Here is a 20,639-nt window from a genome sequence, read left to right as displayed (position 1 = left end):
GGCACAGTAACCGGCCACAATAGGTTGTCTTGGTTAGTGGGGTTTCTGGACTTCAGGAAGCATGTAGAAGGCAGGAGAGTGGGGAAGGGAAGGGCTGAGAGGAGAGACCGAGGGAAGAAATCCTGAGCTGAATCTAAGGATTTGAGCAAGGACTGGAATCCAGTTGGATTTCTAGAATTTCCAAGAATCTCACTGTGGCCTTCGCAGACCAGAATTACTCTTCCAGATTCGTACAGAAATGGATCTCCCGTGTCTTGTCTCCCCCCCCCCCCCCCCCCCAAAAAAAAACACCGTCTGGCTACAAAGAAGCATTCTCTTTGTGACTTAGTACCACTAAAGACTGGAACAAACTGAATCGCATTCTCCACCAAGGCTTCAACTATCTCTCATCATACCTTGAAATGAGGTAATATTCTGCCCAACATGGTTTTCCACTGTCCACCGAACCCATGCAATATCATTGTCTATCCTTACTCCATCCCTGCTTCCAACCCACTGCCTCATAGCTCACATCCCTGCAACATACCATGATGCTGTCCCATACATCCTCCTATCATCCCCACACTCCAGTCCAGCCACAGGCATTTCCTACCCCACCAAAGACAAGGGCAACTGTGATAGCAGTCACGTGACATACAAACTAAGCTAGAACCACGGTGCTGTTTTCTACTTTAGCATGACAACTAACAAGCTTGCTCATTTGAGGCACACTACCACAGGATGGTAGGTTTACAACTGTTCAGTACCATGGAAAATGAACAATTTTTTATTTCGTCCATCTCAGTTGCACTGACATAAAATTTTTGCTGCAGTGGTTACTGATGTCAGGCTTACATGCCCATTCTAAAACCACATACCTTGTTATTAATGGTAAATACTCATACAATGTGGTGCTAAAAGACACGAATGTCTTCTGTGAAATAGGATACTGCGGCAGCGTTTAAATACAGGCATGAAAAAAAAAAATCCCATATTTTCGAGTTAAAAATACACTTTTCCCACGTGAAAACACACTTTTTCTATGTTAGGTGACAGCATACTTTCCCTCGCAGCTGTACAAAATATCAATCTCTCGAATGATAACATGTTTTATAAACCAGCCAGAACTTCCTGGCACTATAGGATATGAAAAAAAAGTGTTCTGGAGAGATCTTTGATGCATAGCAACATGTACACTTCATATTTTCTTATTACAAAAGTATAAATATGAATTCCACCAAATACAGTACATTAGTTTCCAAAGCCCTTAAATCGAGATTGCGATACACTTCTGTCAGCCAATCATAGCCCAGGTCACATGATCTCACAAGCCAATGACAGCAGACATTCAGAGCATAGACACTCAATGTAGTCAGACAATAGCAACATCACTGTTAAGCAGCGCCAACACACAAAAATGAAAAGTTAAGGCTTCAAAGTAATATGTATATATCCAGTATAGCTCCAAGCAAAGCTAAGCTTTCATATATTATATTGGTCTCTTTTGCACATTACCCTTTCAAATATATCAAACACAAATGAAAATTTTTAAATAATGACATAAATGGCTGGTCTCTGCAACCGAATTTTATCTAACTGGCTGGTCCTCAATGTATTGAGTTCTGAATTTGAGGCAAAGTCTCTGCAATTTAAGAAATTCATCACACATTCGCACACAACATAATGCATCTTGTGTGAAAGGAAATTTACTTTGAAAGTAATAGTTCTCAGACCATTATTCACAATATCTTCCCACATACTGTCACAAACAGGTTCATTTAAACAACTGTAAGAGAGCGCCAGAAAATAGGCATTACTGGGCATGCACGCCTACGGTAACATAGAAAACACAGGCTTGGTGTTTGCTCTGTTCATACGTATCTGTTTTGAATTTCAAGGATAGTGGGCCATTCCTTGACCATGTGCAACACTGTAGTATGTTGTTCGGAAGGAATATAAAGCATTATTGTATTTAGGGCAACTGTTTCGTCCTATGCTATCCAGATAAGAAATGCAAAATAAGAAAGCTGCCCTTGGCATAATATTCATTTCAAAACTAGACTCTGCAACTCAAAGTACCCTAATATTTTGCTATGTTGTGACTGTAGCATATTTGTCCTCTACAATACTGTTATGTAGCATTTCCAATCAGGTTCACATCATACAGCACTGCAAAAAGCTACTACAAAGGAATATTAATTGTTTGCAAAAACGAAAAAAAACTTGTTTGAATACACCAGAACTATGGACAATAAGTTTTTCCAAGACCTTTTCAAATGGTATAAAAAATTAACAAGATTACCCATGAAGCCAAGAAACTATATAACTGGCAGTTTATATTCTATTCCAGGTGTAAATATAAAACTCTTGTGGAGTTACAATGATAAAACACAATGTCCTGTCAATCTCTAATTTACCGAAGAATGGTGTTCTGTAAATTGATGACACAAACAACAGAAAAACACTGTGTTTCACAGAAGGCAGATTTGTAAAATTCTGCTTGAGCTGTAAATATCTTTGAAACAAAATATTTTATTCAATATTACTGACCAAATTTGCCTTCATCATCATCATCATCTTCAACTGAACACTGACGTACATTCGTATGTGTATAGCATTAAGAGATCTTACCTTACGTCAAAAAAGAAACAGAGCATCAGAATACTTCAATAGAACCAGGATTTTGGAAACCATATTAAAATGCGTAATTCAGCTTAAAGTGCACATTTGTATGTCCAGATTCAAACTGAAGTAGGCCTCTGCCTAGTATTAAGCTTTTCAGTGTGGTTTTCTGGATGCCAATTTTCTTTGGTTCTTTATTATGGCATTATGACAAATGTGCCAGAAGACGAAAACATGCACTTGAAATTCAGCGAACAGTTGAAACTAGCCAATGGTTAAAAAAAAAAGATACATTTTGTTTCAAATAAATTGGTTGCCTCTGTGGAAAAGATTAATAAAAGCCAAACTTCTTTAGAAAACTGACAAAAATAACTACATTGTTCTGCATGACAATTAACATTTGATTGCCAATAACATGGAAATTAAGTCAGAAAACTGAAACTAGTAACATATGTTAATCTCATATGTGACGTCAGCTCCGTGCATACACATAAGCCTACTAGCATTGTTATGAAGTATTGCATAGTTTTCTTCCTAAGGCCTTTGACATTTTGCTGTCAGCAGATGCTTGTGTGTGTACTGTTTTGCTGTGAATGGCGCATTTTCTTTTCAATTTAAGTTTCAGTTTGGTGTTTCACTCTCGCTAATGTTTTAATACTGCAGTACTACTCTGCAGTAGTGGGCTAAAGTAAAATTCTTTGTTAGAGTATCAGTTCTTATCAGTCAAAATTAGAAAAATTTAAATGAGAACTAAAACAATAAAAAATTCCTGGAATTCTAAAAAAAAATACCTGGTTTTTCCCAGTTTTCTCTCAGATGAAAAAATCCTTGGGTTTTTCCCACATGATCCGGTTGTACCTGTGTGAGCAACAAGTACCCTCACTGACATTAGCTTCTGTGTCTGTTGCACTTGAGTTTGGTTCTCAGTCTGGCGCAACAGACACATAGGCTAAATCCACATGGGTACTTGCACACAGTGTATCATTCTGTACAGGAGCTACTCATGCGTTTCAGCACCATGCTGTACAAATAGTTCTAGCTAATAACAAAGTGTGCTGTCTGAGAATGGGTTGGCAGCCTGAAACTAGTAAGCACTGCAGCAAATATTTTATATCAATGCAACTGAGATGGATGAAATACAAAATTATCCAATTTCCTTGATAAAATACAAAATTATCCAGTTTCCTCACCAATTAACATGCTGTCTGTCCACATGAATGGCCACCGACAAACTTAGGCCAAGAGACAGTTGGACCCTCCAGTAGCTGAACACGCTGCCCAACACACTGTGCATTATATCAACGACTGCTTCTCAGCCTGCTTCATCTGGATCCTACCTACCAACACCAGCTTCTCATAACCGCGCAGGTGGGAATTCACCCTGCAGTACCCGTAAGACTCCTGGCCTCAACCAACGTTAGTCCCTTTCCTCCACCTTCTTAACCCCTTCCTTGCTGCCGCTCCAGCACTACGCAGACTTCTATTCCACTAAACAAACTAACTAGGGTTTTTGCTCCCCCTTCTCTGCTTCTTATCTTCCCCCTCCCCTCCCTTTCTATGAACATCCTGACTGCACCCATAGCTGCAAGCCTTGAGAAGAGGTTGTCAGTAATTAGATGGCAAATATGGAGGGGTGTCCAACCAAGTCCCCCCCTCCCCCTCCACCCTCCCCACTGGCACCCAGAAAATTTAAAAAATCAGAGGCCTGATTTAGGGCTTTAAACACTTTACTTCAGATATTTTCTGATTCTAAATAAAGAAGATGGATTTTATTGATCATATATTTATTTTTGTTTCCATATTAAAATTAATCAAATTTATTATCTTCAATCGAGGAAACTACTTCAACCTCAATGTCAATCACACTTCCAATGAATGTGAAGGGGGAATCTACTGTTGATGATCCTGCCACCCCATCCATGTTTATTACTGTCTGCTGCTTCATTTCTGTCTCACAGAAACCATCGTACACTTTTTTTGTTGTCATCGCCCTTCCGTATGGTGGTAGCCCAAGTAATGTGCTGATGACACATTTTTCTAGAGACTGATAATGAATCCTGTTGTCACTGTTGCCAATAAATTGAAAAATTAAGGAATTTATTTTATTTGTGTCACTGCTGCTGGTGCAAAGCAACACAGCATTTTTTGTAGGGAGTCACGTTTCTGTATAATGCTTCTTAACTGACTTCAAACATTGCAGAGATGCTCCTCTGCCTCACAGTGTGTGACAACTTCCTACATTCTGCTTCTAGTCCACCCCATTTTGTAAACTAACACATGTAAAGACAACATGTAACACTACAGACAGAGAAAAAACAAACACTACCACTGCACAGTGGCATCTGACAATAGCAGGTCAAGAAAAATGTTCCTCCAACCTATACACCGACACAGCTGGGGAACACTGGTTTTGTGTTGCCAAGGTACTGACAACACGTTGCGAACATTGATGGTCTAATACTAGCTGCAAATCATGTTACGAACTCTGTGTAAATGTGCATTTAGTACACCATGAGGACGAAATCATTCGTAGGTAGGTTTACCGCATACTCATGAAGGAAACAATTACCATCTATAAAACATTTTAGTAGCAAATGATTAGCAAATGTATATAGTACCTTTTTCAGTATTTTGAAACATCAAATTGTAATATGTCTACTTGAGTATTTTTTGGTGAATCCTTAATTATGGACACTACATAATAGTTAGAAGCCACGTGCATCTAGCAGCCCTACCCTCACACTACCATGTCCCTGTAGCTCCCACAACAAGTGCTACATCTTCCACTGCCCCTACCTTGCTATCCCTCCCCTACCCCCGTCCCTGCCCATTTCTGCCTCCTTAGCCCCATCAGATTTCTTCTGTCATCAGGCACAGATGTAGCCCGTAGTCAACCCACAGTGGCCAGAGACAGTGGACATATGTGTGAGTTGTGTTTGTGTGAATGTGTATTTTCCCCTGTGGAAGAAGGCCTTTTGGCCCAAAAGTTTTTTGTTGTACCTGTCTGACTCGATGTCTCCTCTACATAGTGTATAGCAGTCTATCTTTTCATAATACTGTTGTTATTCTATCCTGGACTTTCTGCTGTTTGATACAATATGGAAGGCTAGAGATAGATGTCTCGTTCACAACAAGACCATTAGAGGTGAAGCATAATCGTACTGTACTTGGTAATATGCAGTTCTGAAAGAAGATTCTAGATCTGAAAACCTAAGGTACAGTGGAGTGCTGATGATTAACTGAACACAATCTGCATCAGAAATTCAATGTTCCTGCCAGATAATTTATTTTTGTTCTATAACTATGTTAAGTTACTCTCATTATCCCTCCTCCAAGGTGTTGGTAACCAACCCGAACGTTATCACTGACAAATAAAGCCAATGTCTGGCACAAATCTATATTTGCATACTTACTTTGCCCAATATTCTGGCTTCATTGCATCTGAAACCTTCGGATTATAATCAAAGATTGCAGACACAATAGCAAGTTCTATTTTGACATATACAGCATGTCCCAAGTTGTGTACTTGAGCTATGCTATGCAGTTCATGCAGAAGTTCTATCTGTTCTCGTCGATCTGTGCGTTTTTTGCCTCTTGCTGCTATAATCTCATTCAACTTCTTAAGGACCAAATTTGTATCAATTTCAGCATCTTTTGCAAACATTTTTGGCTTCTCCTGTAAGAAAAGATAATGTGTGTCAAATACAATTTATACTACAATGACTAAAGCAAAGTGAATTTTGATGATAATCTATAAACGTCATTCAGAAACAAACAGCGAAAGACCGTTTGAAACAAACTCCATAGCAGAGGACATCTATGTCCTCAGAATGACTTTTCACTCTGCACAGCCATGTGCATTGGTTTCAAGTTTCCTGGTAATCAAAATTGGGATGTGAACCTGGAAACATCCACAGTCAATTGCTCACTGACTGAGCAACCCATGCATGACTCATGACTAGCTCTCACATCTTTAATTCTGCCAGGTATGCAGGACAACTTCTATTAAGTTTGTAAAGTAGGAGAGTGGTACCAGCAGAAGTAAAGCTGTGACAGTTGGTCATGAATCATGCCCAGATAGCTTAGTTTATAGAACAATTGTTCACAAAAGGTAAAGGTTAAGGGTTTCTGTCTCAGTCCAATACATAGTTTTAATCTTCCAAAACATTTTAACATCTATGTCTGTTGTAGATAACCAAAAGCTCATATCTATCCATCCATCATCAATATCCTCTCATATATGTTTATGAAAGCAGAAAAATATAAACTGTAATTTTTAGGGAAAAGCAGGGTTCAACAGCCCAAGTTTCAAATGGACAAAGGTTGGGAAGAAAATATGTATGTCCTTTTCGAAGGGACTATCATGGCATTTTCCGTAATCAGTTAGCAAACACACAAAACCTGAATCGGATGGCATGACAGAGACTCAAATTTCACTACTCTCAGATAGGAGTCCATTGGCTTAATACCTGTGCAACCTTCCTGGGCAACTACAATGAAAAAGTGTCATCCAAATACCAGTAAAAAATCAATAATGTACATATTTCATTTGTGGCTTTTTGTCATCTTTTAACATTTACCTTGTGAGTAACAAATGCTTGGGCCAACCATATGCCTGATCCTGTAGCAGATATAATCTGCTTCTATGGCATATCAAATTTACTGGCATAGCTGCGAACAAGAGACAACGATATGACCAGATATCAAGTACATTTACTGTGAACCCAACACTTCATTTTTCCTAGTGTGGTAATACTTGATGGTCACTGTTAATTTCAGTCTGAAGATTGTGATTCTCATTTATTGTAGTCTGTGTTTGCTTCACTAGAGCAATGAAGCTTTTCCTTGAAAATACAGTCAAGACCGCATTTAATAATGCCAGTGTGACTGACAGGCGAGAGAACTAATGATACTGCCAAAGAACTGAGGTGCGAAAAAACTTCATTCTGTAATTTGAAAATTTGTACTTCCACAATACAATTAGTTCTAGAGATTGCTCAACCTGTCTTCAATTTAACTGTGCTGTCCCAAATAAATGTTAAGAAGAGCATTCCCCAAATTCTAAATACTAAACTGAACTGTAACTTGCATACAGAAGTGCAGTTACCCAAAAGGACCGTTTGAAACAAACTCCATAGCAGAGGACATCTATGTCCTCAGAATGACTTTTCACTCTGCACAGCCATGTGCATTGGTTTCAAGTTTCCTGGTAATCAAAATTGGGATGTGAACCTGGAAACATCCACAGTCAATTGCTCACTGACTGAGCAACCCATGCATGACTCATGACTAGCTCTCACATCTTTAATTCTGCCAGGTATGCAGGACAACTTCTATTAAGTTTGTAAAGTAGGAGAGTGGTACCAGCAGAAGTAAAGCTGTGACAGTTGGTCATGAATCATGCCCAGATAGCTTAGTTTATAGAACAATTGTTCACAAAAGGTAAAGGTTAAGGGTTTCTGTCTCAGTCCAATACATAGTTTTAATCTTCCAAAACATTTTAACATCTATGTCTGTTGTAGATAACCAAAAGCTCATATCTATCCATCCATCATCAATATCCTCTCATATATGTTTATGAAAGCAGAAAAATATAAACTGTAATTTTTAGGGAAAAGCAGGGTTCAACAGCCCAAGTTTCAAATGGACAAAGGTTGGGAAGAAAATATGTATGTCCTTTTCGAAGGGACTATCATGGCATTTTCCGTAATCAGTTAGCAAACACACAAAACCTGAATCGGATGGCATGACAGAGACTCAAATTTCACTACTCTCAGATAGGAGTCCATTGGCTTAATACCTGTGCAACCTTCCTGGGCAACTACAATGAAAAAGTGTCATCCAAATACCAGTAAAAAATCAATAATGTACATATTTCATTTGTGGCTTTTTGTCATCTTTTAACATTTACCTTGTGAGTAACAAATGCTTGGGCCAACCATATGCCTGATCCTGTAGCAGATATAATCTGCTTCTATGGCATATCAAATTTACTGGCATAGCTGCGAACAAGAGACAACGATATGACCAGATATCAAGTACATTTACTGTGAACCCAACACTTCATTTTTCCTAGTGTGGTAATACTTGATGGTCACTGTTAATTTCAGTCTGAAGATTGTGATTCTCATTTATTGTAGTCTGTGTTTGCTTCACTAGAGCAATGAAGCTTTTCCTTGAAAATACAGTCAAGACCGCATTTAATAATGCCAGTGTGACTGACAGGCGAGAGAACTAATGATACTGCCAAAGAACTGAGGTGCGAAAAAACTTCATTCTGTAATTTGAAAATTTGTACTTCCACAATACAATTAGTTCTAGAGATTGCTCAACCTGTCTTCAATTTAACTGTGCTGTCCCAAATAAATGTTAAGAAGAGCATTCCCCAAATTCTAAATACTAAACTGAACTGTAACTTGCATACAGAAGTGCAGTTACCCAAAAGGAGGTAATGATGTATGAAGACCAATATTGTTAATCAATATTCAGAACGGGGTAGTAACATTTATTACATGTTTTACCACTTTCAGAAAAGGAAGTAAATTTCTGTTTCTGAAAAACATCTGTATAATATTAATAAGATGGCAAAATACACACGAAACTCCAAGTAATGACTCTCAGGCAATCTTTCTGAGGTAAGGGGTAGCAAGAAGAAAGTACACATTTACATTATATAACAAAAAGCAAGTTATAAGCATCTGGTGCAAAGATAACTTAAAGATGATTAGTGGCATCACTCAAAAGTAATGGAACCTAGGAGTACGCCCTTTACCAATACCTGAGAGTAAAATGTTTCCATAATTTTTCTCTGTTCACTCTTCAATATTAAAAATGTGCCTTTTTGAACAATAACTGCGGCAGAGTAACTTCACTGCAGGGCTAAATTATTTTCTAACTAACCCTACAACAAATAAGATGATCTTATATCAGTACCTAAGATAGTAAAATTTAAATATTTTATGTTCCCTGCAAGAGCAAGTACATTCAGCTAGATATCCCTAAAGGGAAAACTGTTTTACTGAACTAGCTGAAGATGTTTATGCTATTTATTTTCTTGTCAAACAATTGAAGAAACAATATCTCCACAATTACTACAGTAGTAGACCTTGGGAGCAATATGCAACTTCACACAATTTGTCCACATCAGATGCTTTCAACTACGAGGTGGGAATAAATCAACGTAACATATCGCAACTGGTAGACATTTTCCATAAAAAACATTATTCTGCCAAAATACACACAAGCAAGTCACTGAAGTTTGGAAGGTAGGAGAAAGGTACTGGCAGCATTGAAGCAGTGGGGACAGGGTGCGGGTAGTACCTCGATAACTCACTCAGTAATAGTCCTGCCCATAAAAGGCAATGCTCCAGGTTAGAATACTAGTTTGCAACATAGTTTCAACTTGCAGGAACTATCAGAGAAAGTAATATTAAACATTAATTTGTCTACGAAGAGTATAATGACATATCTTAGATTCATAGACAAAAATCCTTAATTCATTACAAAGGATATCCCTTCTAAGACTTGTCAGGTGCACTTTCTTTCTTGTTTTGGCAAATGTATACAATATGTACCTGGAGTCAGCACAAACAAACACTGGCCATCATGTGATGCCCAGTATCGAAGGAAAGCATTGTTTTGGGTCTTGTTACAAACAAAATAATTTTTAAAGCAGAATTTTATGTGCCCGTTCTACGGAATGGTCCCAAATTAGCCTAGAGTGATATTTGTTTTATCAATATGTATCAACAGTGAAAGTAAGACATGAAGAAGAATCAGAACTCTAACAAAGACAGAGTGCTGCTGCATGGTGGCAGCAGACAGCACGGGCCAGGGCAGCATTTGAGTTGTTGCAACAGTACTTGTTACTCTTTGTGTTTTACTGTCTCTGTCAATTTATATAGATAAAAACAAATACCAAACTAGACTAATTTGGGACCATTCTACTGAATGGACATGTATACTTTCAGAAATAATAATAATTTTGTATGTTCATCGGGAAACAAACTGACACTTTATATCGACAGTGGTTGTCGCATGAGAGATTCGACTCCAGCTACACACAGAAAAAACCAAATTACGAATATCTGCCGAGACACCAGAGAAAATGCACCTGACGATTCCTAGGAAAGATACTCTGTATACCACAAACGGATATGACAATACTCAAAACTTACTTATAGACAGTGCTTAGTTCATTCTGATATTTATATTACTTTCATTAATGAAATGTGCATGCTATTTTAAAGCAAATACGACTTACTGAAGGAATTGCAACACCCCCTCTAACAGTTTCCCATTCTCCTTCGGCATCTTCTTCTTCTTCCTTCCTCCGTGTTCTCTCTTTCTCCTTTCGTTCCTTTTTGTCTTTGCGTTCCTTTTTTTCCTCTTCCTCCTTGTCTGTAGTTCTAATAAGAAATAGGATAAATAAAGTGCAGTAGGCAATGACCCAAATACAAACACTTATTAGAATATCAGATATCTCCTATTCCCATTTTTCTTTCATACATACTTTTTCAAGAAGCGTTCTCGGAGATTCACGTTATACTTATCATCATCATCGCTACTTTCCGATTCAGATTCCGTACTTGAACCCCAGTCAGTGGAACTATCACTTCCTTCATCTTCATCGCCAGATTTCTGTAAAATAAAAAAATATTCTTATCAGTAAATCTGTTCATTAGAGATATAATACTATGTATAAATAGAGTAATCAAATAAAGCTAACCTTCAAGAACTTGCTAGAATCAAAAGTGCTTCCTTCTGACCCAGCTTTCTTAAATGTAGCCGAGGGCTTCTCATCTTCTTCAGAATCTCCTTCATCTTCTAAAGATAGCAGAAAAATAATAATTTGTTGGACACAACATCATCATTACTACCACCAACACCACCACCACTATGCTCTGAAACCCTAGATGAAATTACAAAAATTGCAATTTAAAACACAGATTTTCAGAAACAACTGTAACCAATTGCCTTTTGTGATAGTTCAATTTTTATTATACCTGGATTAAAGTTGCCTAGCAATTCATCATCAGGTGGTATACTATTTTACTGATAGTTTGTAGCACTGTGGGGTTTGTCCTGCTGCTAGGGCAAGACGAAGAAAAAAAAAAAAAAAAAAAAAAAAAAAAAAAAAAACAAGCAAGCACTGAAAGTAATGATGTATAAGAAATATTTTCACTCAATTAGAAGGAGTTACAGTTAGTAGAATCCATTGGTTTAATCCTGATGCACAAGGTACTTTGAAAAATATAATTTCTACTTATGCTGACTACACAGCACTCTACAAACTTTGCACAGCAACAACTTCCAAGTGCTTAACAGGGTGTAAACAAATCAAAGTCCTAAGTTAAACTTCCAAGTGCTTAACAGGGTGTAAACAAATCAAAGGCCTGAGTTAATGTTCCCGTCAACACTTGCAATTTGGAAAGTTGCACATGGATGCTTTGGTTGGTATGGTACCAAGCGCCGTGGGTTTCGAATCCGTGCTAGACGGCATGGAACTCAATGATCACTAGAAGTCACTGCAGCAGTCATGCTGTAAGCCATGGCTGCGGGGGCTCCTGGGCCCGAGTCTAACGTGAGGGTGCGACTGTGGAGCACGTGGTCCCAGCAGCCAATAGAGACATACCCTGTTGTGTATTTAGGCAGCTGCATCTCACTCAGCGAGATAGTCTGGTATTCGCGTTGATTCAGTTGACATCTCGCTTGTGCTTGTCCTCCCATTCCCATTTGTTCATCTTGTTTGTTCGCGGGCCGCTCCCATAGGTCCCGCCGCTTTTGCATTAGCAGCAACCCCGCGAATAAAATATTTATATGAACTCATCTTTAATGTATTAGTTCCCATAGAGTACAACATTAAGGAATGCTGGCCAGAATGGAACTTATTTCAGGGCTTGATTTTGTCCACCACACCTAGAACATTATTGTTTCTTCTCTAAGCTCTCTACTTCAGTGGTTGTCCCACCGTACAGCATCAAGGTGTTACCAACAACATAGCAGTGATAATAAATAATTTAATGAAACCATAGTTGCTACTCACCATATAGCCGAGATGCTGAGTCGTAGAAAGGCACAAGAAAAAGACGTTAGCTTTCGGCCAACAAGGACGGACGGACGGACGGACGGACGGACGGACACACACACACACACACACACACACACACACACACACACACACACACACACACACACACACACACACACGACCACAGTCTCCTACAGCTAGAGCCTGTTATATTCCATCAGCATAGAGGCCAGCTACTGCCCATTGCTCAACAATCATTCTGATGCAGATTTTGTTATTAACAGTAACTAACTGTGGGATAATATAATCTCGAGCAAATCCATTCACATGTACATTTCTATATTACTTAACTTCTTATGACCTAATACATTATTTTTTATTATTCAATTTGCGTCTGTTATAGGTATGTTAGTGTACATGATAATTAGGCAGAGGTATGTAAACCTTCTTGACCTGGGTTTGGTGATGTCTCTGATGCTGTCAGTTAATAACTGTTCTTTATAGAGTAGTTGGTTGTATATGTCTAGGATATTATGAGAATTTCATTGTTTTTTAGTGATTTTGAATCCAGGACCATTTACTGAATTGAAAATTGAGGCTTACTGGGTGTCAAGCGTTGCAAATTTTGGGCTGTATCCGAGCTTTGGGCTGCAAGATTTATTGTTATGCAGTTAATGGCTTCACTGGATGTTAGAAGACAGTTGGAGTGTTAAACAGAGTTTTTATTCTAGCTCGGTATTTGGGGATGGTATTTAATACCAATTAAATTATACCATTATTTTTTAAAAATCTTAAGTATTCTCTCATGCATTATCATGCCTATGCCACCTTTGCCTGGCTTAGTTTCTGAGGAAGTACATATGGAACACAACATTGCATGGAAGTGAATCATGAAATATGTGAAGACGAGAAAAGAAGAGACTCAAAGCTTTTGAGATTTAGTATGACAAAAGAACGCTAAAAATTAAGTGAATAATAAGAAATAAGAATGTTTTTTGAGGAACTGGCGCAGAAAGGGACTAGATGAAGGGACTGGGTTAAAAGATGTGTTAATGACATCAGATATAGTACTTCAGGGAGCTGTAGAGAAAGGCAGAGACTGGAATACCAGATGAATATTACTCTCTTTCCAATTCTGAAGGTGGCAGGGAGCAAAAGGCTATTTACAATTTTTGTAGAAACCAAACGGCACTTATAAGAGTCAAGGGGCACGAAAGGGAAGCAGTGGTTGGGAAGGGAGTGAGACATGGTTGTAGCCTACCCCCGAAGTTCTTCGGTATGTATATTAAGCAAACAGTAAAAGAAACGAAAGAAAACCTTGGAGTAGGAATTAAAATACACAGAGAAGAAATTAAAACTGAGGATTGCCAATGACATTGTAATTCTGTCTGAAACAGCAAAGGATCTGGAAGACCTGTTGAACAGAATGGAAAGTGTCTGGAAAGGAGGATATAAAGTGAACATCAACAAAACCAAAACGAGGATAATTGAATGTAGTCTAATTAAATCAGGCGATGCTAAGGGCATTATATTAGGAAATGAGACACTTCAAATAGTAGATGAGTTTTGCTTATTGGGGAGCAAAATAACTGATGATGGTCGAAGTAGAGAGGATATAAAATGTAGGCTTGCAATGGCAAGGAAAGCATTTCTGAAGAAGATAAAGACACCGAGTACAGATTTAAGTGTCAGGAAGTCTTTTCTGTAAGTATTTGTATGGAGTGTAGCAATGTTTAGAAGTGAAGCATGGACGATAAATAGTTTAGAGAAGAAGAGGATAAAAGCTTTCGAAATGTGGTGCTACAGAAGAATGCTGGAGATCAGACGGATAGACCATGTAACCAATGAGGAGTTTCTGAATAGAATTGGGGAGAAGAGGAATTTATGGCACAACTTGACTTGAAGAAGGGGATTGGTTGGTAGGACATGTTCTGAGGCATCAAGGAATCACCAATTTAGTATTGGATAGCAGTGCTGAGGGTAAAAATGGTAGAGGGAGACCAAGAGATGAATACATTAAGCAGATTTGGAAGGATGTTAAGTTGCAGTAGGTACTTCGAGATGAAGAAGCTTGCACAAGATAAGGTAGCATGGAGAGCTGCATCAAAAGAGTCCCTGGACTGAAGACCACAACAACATTGGGGTTTTAGGGATGTGCAGCATTTATTACTTTCAATTTACAATTGCACCCTATTTTAATTGATTTAAAATTCCTGCCAGTCTTAAAAATGGCCATGTATTCGATGCCGCGGGAAACCTATCTCTATCTGGCAAAATTGGATTCAACTGGCAGCAGCAGGGCACTGATGTGATGAACATTAGTTGTAGGGATTCACAAGCTTGCTAACACTGTCTCCATCCTGCTCCACCATCACAAACTGAAAACACTGTCTCATCTATAATGTGTCATTGCAGTCTATGGTGATAGTGAACTTTATTTTGAAAACGAATTGTGTTATTGGTAACAGCACAACATTTTTGCTTGTAGCTAGTTTCACAATGGAATATAATAATCTGATGCAGGCTCTAAATTGAAAGTAACAGCATATGCAGATGAACATGCGAACAGAGCAGCTAAGTGGCATTTTGGCCCTCCACCAACAGAAAAAAAATAAAAACCACTGTGACTGGCAGGCTAGTAAAGAAGACCTGAAGAAAATGAAGACTAAATGTGCAAATAGAGGACTGAATGCAAAATGGCCAAAACAAGAAAATTATGAATTGAAATTGATTCACGGACACCATCAAAATGGCACTGGAATTCATACAAAAATGATTCAAATACATGCTCATAAGCTAGCACTACTACTGAACTTAACAGACTTTGGAGTTGATTGGTGCTGTAGATTTATGAAGCATCATGGACTTAGCATGCGAACCAAAACCAAAAATCTCAGAAAATGTCACAAGAGTACGAAGAGAATATTAGCTTTCTCTTGTTTTTTATTCAACACTGAATGAAAGCCAGTGTGATGCTAAGCCAAATAGCGGATATGGACAAAACTTCTCTGACATTTGATGTGTCAAGTAATGGAACTGCTGCGGTGCTAAAACTGTAACTATAAAAAAGTGGAGATGAAAAAATGCACTACTCTGTTGTCTTTCCATGTTGTGCTGATGGTCCCAAATTTAATCCAATGACCATATTCAAGTGCAAAACAATGCCAAAAACTTCTGTAATACTGCCAGATGGTGGTGTTCACATACATGACAAGGGTTGGGTGCATCAGGCTAGTATAAAATAACCTAACCTAGTTCTCTTCTTGCACTAGATCTGTTTATTATCTGTCATTTGAAAAATTCTGTGAAAGAGAAATTGAGAGAGGGAAACACAGAGCTTGCTGTTATTCCAGAAGGACTTACTTCGCAAACGCAACCTCCTGATGTCTCGATAAACAAACCATTTAAAGTGTGCATGAGAGAGGGAAGGACCAAATGGCAGACGGATGAAACCCAACATGAATTCATGCTGAAGGGAGCTTTAAAATGACCTACACTCAAGAAAGTGAATCAGTGGGCAAAACAGTTGTGGTCTAGAGTGAGAGAAGACATTATTGTTAAATCTTTCAAGAAGTGCATAAGAAGTAACACTTTTGATGGCAATGAAAACCATCTTATATATGAAGAGGACAATAACAACGACAAAGAAGAAGACGGAGAAGAAAAAAAGGGATTTTAAAGGTCAGTTCGGATTTGTAAACCAAGAATTTTTTTGTAATCTGGCTTTGCAACCTAGTAACAAAAATGTTAAAATATTGTTTTTTAAAAACTGCTTAAAAATTAAGGTGTCTCTTATAATCCATAGTGTCTTAAGTACATAAAATATGGTAAATAATACATCAAATGGAAGAGCAACTCAGTTTTGTTCATATATCTGTACGCATGCACATCCATCATTTCCTCTGCCTTTCACTAAAAAGTGCTAGTAACAAAGATGGTGACTAGGGTGAGCAGAAAGCATTTTATATTTGCAAGGACTGAATCTGTAGTTAGAATGCAATGTGTATTCCATATTAAGTTCCACTGTTATCCTATAAGTGACGGTAACAGGTATAGATGGTATCATCAGTTTAAAGACACCAGCTGTCTTGGGAACGGGAAAAGTGCAGAACAATGAAGAGTGATTGAAAAATGTGTTGAACAAGTGAGATCGAGTTTCACGCATGGACCCAAAAATCAGCCTACTTGTGAATTAGCAATTCCAGTGCCATCTGTGTGGAGACTTTTATTAAGACATTTGCAACTATTCCATTATTATTTGCAGATGTTACAAGTTCTAAATCATAAGGCTATGCTTCACACGCAAAATACACAAACAAAATGTTTGAGCACGATGCAGATTTTTCGGGTCTTGTCATCTTCAGTGGTAAATCGTCATTTCAGCTATGTGGAAAAGTGAACATACACAATGTGCACATCTGGAGGCAAGCAAATAACCATGAGATGGTACAGATGAAAGGTTCACCTAAACTGAATGTTTTTTGTGCCATGTCCCAAGATTTCTTTGTCGGTGAAGCAACAGTAACTGAAATTTCATACCTTGTTGCACTAGAACTATGGCTCCTCCATTTGGAAGAAACAGAACCATAGAACTTTATTTGGCAGCAAGATGGTACACTGCCTCACTGGCGTAACTCAGTACACAACTGGTTAAATGACATTATATCCGACTGCTGGACTGGTTGCAAGGGGCTGGATGACAAAGCCTTTTTCACATGGGCAGCATGTTCACCCAATCTGTCGCCACACAATTTTTATCTTAGGCGGATCATGAAAAGTCCTATGTATGTGGCTCCGCTATCAGCTAATCTAGCTGATTTAATAAAGACGATTGAATCAATTCTTGCAACAATTACTCCAGACACACTGATCAAGGTTTGGGAAGAACTCGCCTATTGATTATTTATTCCATGTGACATATGGTGCTGACATTTAACACTTATAAGAAAAACTGCTCGACTTACTCTTTCATTTGACATATTATTTATAATTGTAAGTTGAATGTGGTAAGTGCCACAAAGCCTTAAAAACCTGGGATTCGTTTTGAAACACCCAGAAAATCCAACAAATAACTGACGGCATTGTAAGTGTTGAGATTAAGTTGTGGTAGCCCCAATCATATGAAACAGAAAACTGATAACAAAAAGATTCAGCTGCATATTATAATCATTATTACTTATCTTTTACATCAAAGAAACAATGAAGGAAGCAAAAAAGTAATTCCAGACTAGGAACAAAACTGCAACGGAAAGAGACAGCTGTGTCATAGTTCATAATGAACATAGCCTTTCTGGCCTAAAGCAGGGATTTGGTTGGGTTGTTTTGGGGAAAGAGACCAAACTGCGAGGTCATTGGTCTCATCGGATTAGGGAAGGATGTCGGCCTTGCCCTTTCAATGGAACCATCCTGGAATTTGCCTGGAGCGATTTAGGGAAATCACGGAAAACCTAAATCCGGATGGCCGGATGCGGGATTGAACCGTCGTCCTCCCGAATGCGAGTCCAGTGTCTAACCACCTTGCTCGGTAAAAGCAGGGATTCCCACACTTTTTGTCACTGCGTAGCATTTGACATCATTAAAAATTGGAGTGTACCACTACAGCCTGTTCACTCTTTAATGAACCCTGAAGTGGAAGGTTCAGCAATGACTGCCACAGGGATGAGAAACGGCACGGGGGGAATAATTTTTCACCATATCACTCAGTGCTGACAACACATACCAGTACAGTGCCGAGCAATTACTATGTACGGTAGAAGTGTGACACACATAGGTAATGAGATTTAGTGGAAGCCTTTTTTTTTAAATTCATACTTGTAGCAAATGATATAAAGTTAAATTAAGCTGGTTGAGACACAAATATTCAATGAATAAAAAAGAAATAACATTTAAAATACTTATTTAACTTTTACAACACAAATAATATAAAACAGTTGCACAAGAGAGAAATAACTCCACGTTCAGCCTGTCAAAGACACCTTCTAAACAGACCAACATTTATAACAACTGATAATTAGCGAAAAAATTTGTGTGTTTGTTTTTGTCACCTAGAAAAATAAAATCTCAGTTCCATCATTCAGTTAAAAATCTTGCAATGAGAGAGCCACCTTACTTCAGTGTGAAGAAGCAAACTTTTAAATTTACGTCCCATATCTTCACACAATAGTGTAAATATCCACGAGTTTAAGAGCTCTTGTCTTGATGAAGTTGATTACCTTTATGGCATCTGTCAAAACAATATGAAGAGTTTCGGGTGTATCCTTAAAAGGCAATGCTTCTTGCTGTATTATACGACATCTGCTTTGACAATCAGGCCCAATTTTCTTCACTTTTGCTGCCAGCTCAGCTAAGTGACCAAACATTTCCCTTGGCCCCTTCTGTACAAATGCTAACATATATTTGTGAAAGAATAACTACTTTTAACAAATAATCACATTCAAAATGTTTTCTGCTGTAGCATTTGACTCAAGTGATTTGCAAAATAAAAACTCTTCTCTTATATTTTCATGATATGAAAACATACAAAGACAAGTAACCCTGCCATTTTTGTGACATCTGCACTCTTAAAATATTTTAGGGGATGAAATACACGCACTCTTGCAATTGTAATAACAATTTTTCTTCACTATTGGAAAACATGTCTTCAATTCTCCTGTTTCCCCATTTCTTTGGCCACATTTTCCATCAACTCTGCTTGAACCACATTGCTAGATATGGGTAAGAGACACTCACCAATTGTGTGAGTTCTTCCTCCTAGTAAAGTCTGAGATTTTTATCGGGTTAGTATGAGTGTTAATAGAATTTACCATGAATTGTGATTCTTTTCACAAAACACAGATTTTCTCAGAAAAAAGTAAGTTTATCAACTAACTCAGAGAACTTGGATAACAAATGGAACATGGATAACATAAAAAAAACACTTTGTGCTTTGATTTGAAAGCATTTCTAACTGTACTACATGCTGGGGAATCGTGTCGTCGCTGGTTTCTGTACCAGCCTTTTCTATGAAGTCACATTTTCAGTAGCTTTCATCATACTTGAAGTTAGCTGTTGGTTTATGTTTTCTAACTGCATCCTTGGAGGTAGGGGCTTCCATGGCTTTAAAAACACTTCACGTTAACTTAAAAACACAATCGTGTACAAGTCACACAATAAAGTTAGTATCATAGGGCCACATACAACGAAGTGACAATAACAAAAATAAAATATTTACTGTGTAAAGACTGCTGCAGTGGCACACATTAGTACACCACATAATTTGGGAGCAGTTGCAAAGTACCATGAAAACTTTCAACTACATACAGGCGAGACCACATAAAAATATCACCAACATCAATACAAGATGAATAATTCCTGGCCAAGGCAATGACAATCAATGAAGGGAGGGTGCTGAGGGTACAATCCGACCTTCCTGTATCCTATGTACAGTCCGAAACAAACATTCTGCAGTAAACCCATTTCCTTTAACATTATATACATGCCTCTTTTACCAATCAGTTTTCTCACTATCATTTTACTTTAAAAATAAGAGAATGATTTTACTTATATGGGAATGGTTTGTTTACTTGTACGTGTACCGCCTGAAACATCCTTGCATACTGCAGTCTGGAAACCCCTGGTCTCAAGGAAAGAAGAGTTATAAAACCTGTCAATGGAACTGACCCCTGACTTTGTACGTGAACTGTGTCAAGGCTAAAGAAAACAAAGACAATATTGATCAATAGTGTTAGGACAGACTGCTGAGCTGCTAAAATTAAGAAGATTTAGTACGAGAGTGAAATATTTCAGTCGAGGCAAGAAAAAGAATACAAAGAGTACAAGCACTGACTAAGAAGCCTTTGAAACTTCCTGGCAGATTAAAACTGTGTGCTGGACCGAGACTCGAACTCGGGACCTTTGCCTTTCGCGGGCAAGTGCTCTACCATCTGAGCTACCCAAGCACGACTCACGCCCCCTCCTCACAGCTTTACTTCCGCCAGTACCTTGTCTCCTACCTTCCAAACTTTACAGA

General features: G+C 38.2%; 1 protein-coding gene across 1 annotated transcript in view; it reads right to left on the bottom strand.

Moving 5' to 3' along the window:
• Positions 1–20,639, bottom strand: part of LOC126418836 (eukaryotic translation initiation factor 3 subunit C) — a 79,572-nt gene that overhangs the window by 51,953 nt on the left and 6,980 nt on the right. The window contains exons 6-9 of the mRNA XM_050085812.1: positions 11,330–11,427; positions 11,114–11,241; positions 10,865–11,009; positions 6,015–6,277 (exon numbers count right to left, since the gene is read on the bottom strand). Of these exons, the coding sequence (XP_049941769.1) occupies positions 6,015–6,277; positions 10,865–11,009; positions 11,114–11,241; positions 11,330–11,427 (634 nt within the window). The remainder of the gene's footprint in view (positions 1–6,014; positions 6,278–10,864; positions 11,010–11,113; positions 11,242–11,329; positions 11,428–20,639) is intronic.

This window comes from Schistocerca serialis, chromosome 9, assembly GCF_023864345.2.
Source record: "Schistocerca serialis cubense isolate TAMUIC-IGC-003099 chromosome 9, iqSchSeri2.2, whole genome shotgun sequence".
NCBI lineage: Eukaryota > Metazoa > Arthropoda > Insecta > Orthoptera > Acrididae > Schistocerca > Schistocerca serialis.
Note: the sequence above shows the minus strand (reverse complement) of the source record. Positions and strands in the feature narration are given on the sequence as shown.